This window comes from Oryzias melastigma, linkage group LG1 (genome assembly GCF_002922805.2).
Source record: "Oryzias melastigma strain HK-1 linkage group LG1, ASM292280v2, whole genome shotgun sequence".
Taxonomy (NCBI): domain Eukaryota; kingdom Metazoa; phylum Chordata; class Actinopteri; order Beloniformes; family Adrianichthyidae; genus Oryzias; species Oryzias melastigma.
Window position 1 is genome coordinate 32,329,066 of NC_050512.1, and position 3,482 is coordinate 32,332,547.

At 47.8% G+C, this 3,482-nt stretch overlaps 1 protein-coding gene across 3 annotated transcripts in view; it reads left to right on the forward strand.

Moving 5' to 3' along the window:
- Positions 1 to 3,482, forward strand: part of LOC112157084 (large neutral amino acids transporter small subunit 3) — a 14,032-nt gene that overhangs the window by 1,543 nt on the left and 9,007 nt on the right. Inside the window, exons 2-5 of one of the 3 annotated variants that reach the window (XM_024289616.2) lie at positions 138 to 296; positions 1,425 to 1,605; positions 1,732 to 1,787; positions 2,423 to 2,499. In XM_024289616.2, coding sequence (XP_024145384.1) covers positions 143 to 296; positions 1,425 to 1,605; positions 1,732 to 1,787; positions 2,423 to 2,499 — 468 coding nt within the window. In that variant the 5' untranslated portion in view covers positions 138 to 142. Of the gene's footprint in view, positions 1 to 121; positions 297 to 1,424; positions 1,606 to 1,731; positions 1,788 to 2,422; positions 2,500 to 3,482 lie in introns of those variants that run through there. The other 2 variants (XM_024289617.2, XM_024289618.2) reach the window with 2 other exon arrangements.

Below are 3,482 nucleotides of genomic sequence, written 5' to 3' on the forward strand. Positions count from 1 at the left end.
CAGAGTGTAACCGGCTGCAGAGCTTCAGTCCACGGTTAACCTACAATCTGTGGATCAAACTCTGGTTTGATCTTCAGAGAACTGCTGACTCATCAGAGGGGCGTGTCAGGTGCTCATGCTGTGCTGTCCCCCCCCAGCAGCGATGGCCCCCAGCTTGGCCCTGGCGTACAGGCGGAGGTGGTGGATGGCCGTCACCTCCATCTTTGAGAACCTGTTCTTCTCGGCGGTTCTGCTGGGATGGGGTTCTCTGCTCATCATGCTGAAGAGCGAAGGCTTCTACTCCCACCTCTGCACAGGTGAGCCACGCCCCCTGCAGGTCAGCGACCGGCGGTGAAAGAGCGTCAGACCTGAACAGAAGCTCCAAGACGACAAAGGAGAGAAACAACGTTCTCCACGTGAGGAGCAGAGAAGCAGCAAACATTGTTCAGAAATCTAAACTGGATTCATGACAAATGAGTTCAAAATAAGTTTAGGACCTTCTGACTTTGTTCTTCATCACTGCTGGGATTGCTGTCAGAAATCTACAGTTTAGTTTGACCTCACCTGGTTCAGGTGTTCACCAGATCCCTCAGGTAACCTCATTTTCCTGAAGGAGATTCACCTTCAGACCAAACGAACGCCGAGAGGATCAAAGAGAAGTTATGAAACATGATTAACTTTATCAGAACAAACTTCAGTGAAACTGTTTGTGATCGTCTGCTCCTCAAACCCAATCCGGCCTGGAGAGGAAACACTCTGAAGAAGTTTGTGGCTATGGTGGAGTGGGCGACCCTAAGTCCGCTCCGATCGTCCTCCAACGTGTTTCAAAACGTTCCCAGAAATCATTTCCTTATTTTGGTGAAGTTTTTAGTCTAAATCTAAAAGCTTGTGTCTAGGACATAGTTTCTGCAGAGCGGCAGGAGTTCATCAGAATCACCCTCTGAGTTGTGGGCGGGGCTTTCTTCCTGTTGTTGAGAGCTCTCTGTTTACACTCTCCCAGTAGCCCCTCCCGACCCGACATTAGCGCTGCATCGATATGGTTTCTGTCCAGATCTGATCCAGATTCTCAGAGCAGGAAAACAAAGACGTTCATGGATCTGTTGGTCTGGAAGTGATCAGAAGGGGGCGGAGCAAGGAGCTTGTAGCCCCGCCCAGCGTGTTTTTGACAAATAGGATTTTTGGTCTGCTCCTAATTCTCGATTTGAATAAAGAAATTCTCACAATTGCAGTTTTTAGTTTTAGTTTTTCTTCCATTTGTCTCTGAAATCGTGAAAATGCCACAAAACCGTTTTTACTGGAGCGGGTCTTCACGATCATGAACGTTAGATCCTGTTGGATGGTTCACAGATCCCTCAAGGACCTGTGAGGATGAAACCATGTGACCTCTGTCGGCGCTCTTTCCCTCCCAACTGACTTTTGTCTGGTTTGACCTCTGACCCGTCCAGAGAACCTGACCGGCGCCAACGAGACGTTCATGGACTACAACGGCTGGCCGAGCTGCATAGAGCAGGAGGAGGTCCTGAACCTGGGCTTCACCGTCGGCTCCTTCCTGCTGAGCGCCGCCACCATGCCGCTGGGGCTGCTGATGGACAGGTTTGGGCCCCGCCCAGTCAGGCTTGTGGGCAGGTGAGAGGTCAAAGGTGACCCCGTCCTGAAATGACCTTCAGCTCTTTGAAACCACAAAGACCTCAACGAGGTTTTTCACCGATGGATTCATCTGGAACTGAAAGGAAACGTCTTTCTCTGTTTCAGTTCCTGCTTTGCAGCTTCCTGTGCGGTGATGGCGGTCGCCGCCTACAACCCCAGAGGTGAGAGGACTTCACATTTGACGTGATTTAAAAACACGCCGTCCCTCCAGTCAGAGTAACCTGAGGCCAACGCCCACGAGTCACGGTCGCGTGAATGTACGCGTTTAGGAACGACGTCCGTCGATCTTCTACTGAATCACACAGAAGTTACTTTTGGTTCCACAACTTTTCATGATGTTTTCTTTTATTAACATGTTTTTATTTATGACCAAGTTTCACAAACATAAAAGTAAAGTGATGAACCAAAAACAGAATTTTTGGTTCTAAATTTAGAACTTCAACAATATTTCAAAACAATTAGAAACATGAAGAAACAAACAGTAAATCTTCCATTTTCTATATTATTATTTTATTTATTGATTGACCACATGACTGAATTGTATTTCATAAAAAATTGAGGACTGACGCTGCACACGTGCACATGCACGTGCACACACGTGTGTTTCCAATCATGCAGTTTCAAACAGACAAACTCTAAGAAATCAAGAAATCAGTTTATTCTACGTTTACAGTACCAATTACCGGTTCTGTTCTGGTTCTGTAAGAATAAAAGGTTCTTTTAAAAGGTGAAGCTAAAAGAAATAATCAAGACAATTTGAATCAAACTCTTCATCTGAGCTGTTCTTCTTCATCAGTCTTTTCCATCCTCATCTTCCTCGCTGTCTGCCTCAACGGCTTTGGAGGAATCTGCTTGACCTTCACCTCTCTGACCGTGAGGCTCCGCCCACACACACACAGACACACATCATTTGTGTTTCAGTGTTTCAGGTTTTCCTCTTCAGTCTTTTGTCTGAAAGGGATCGTTTCTGTGACCCGCTCAGAACCCAGAACCTCGGGTCCGTTGGGTCTGCCGTGTTCTTGCTGAAGGTCCACAGTAAATCTGAGCTGACAGCTGTTCTGTAAACGCTCCTCCTCTGGTCTAAACAGCAGTAAACACTCAGACGCCGCCTCCATCTTTGGCCCGTTTACACGGGAAGGAAACTCGTGACTCGTTGGCATGCTCTGGTTCTGATGGACCCGTTAGACCATGACGGTTCAGGTCTGGTTCTGCTTTTCGTCTGCGGAGCATCTTCACACATAGTAGTTATTAGACGCTAACCGTCCACCGGGGGCGCTGTGGGTTCACTGTTCAAGAACTAAACCTGCCTCTGAGGCTGACCGCTCCACCCCTGTGCCACTGTTGTGGGGTTTGGATTCTATTGGATGATTACTTTTCAATTAAGGCCTAAAGGACAGTAGGGGGCGCTACAGAGGACATTTTTCACAGGAAGCAAACTGAAAACCTCCCAGAACACTGAGGAGCAGCAGATCAGATCTCTGGTCAGATCATCCATCCACACTCTGATGGATCGACGCGGAGTTGGCTTTCAGTTTGGCTGAACGAAGCTCCGCAGAACATCCAGAACTCTAGAGAACATCTAGAACTCTAGAGAACATCCAGAACTCTAGAGAACATCCAGAACTCTAGAGAACATCCAGAACTCTAGAGAACATCTAGAACTCCAGAGAACATCCAGAACTCCAGAGAACATCCAGAACTCAGGAGAACATCCAGAACTCCAAAGAACTTCCGGAACTCTAGAGAACATCCAGAACTCTGGAGAAGAGCACATGCTGTTCCACATGTCATTCATTCTCACGAGACTTTCCAGCCAATCCAGAACCTGCCCGTCCGCACACCCACCGCTCTGACCC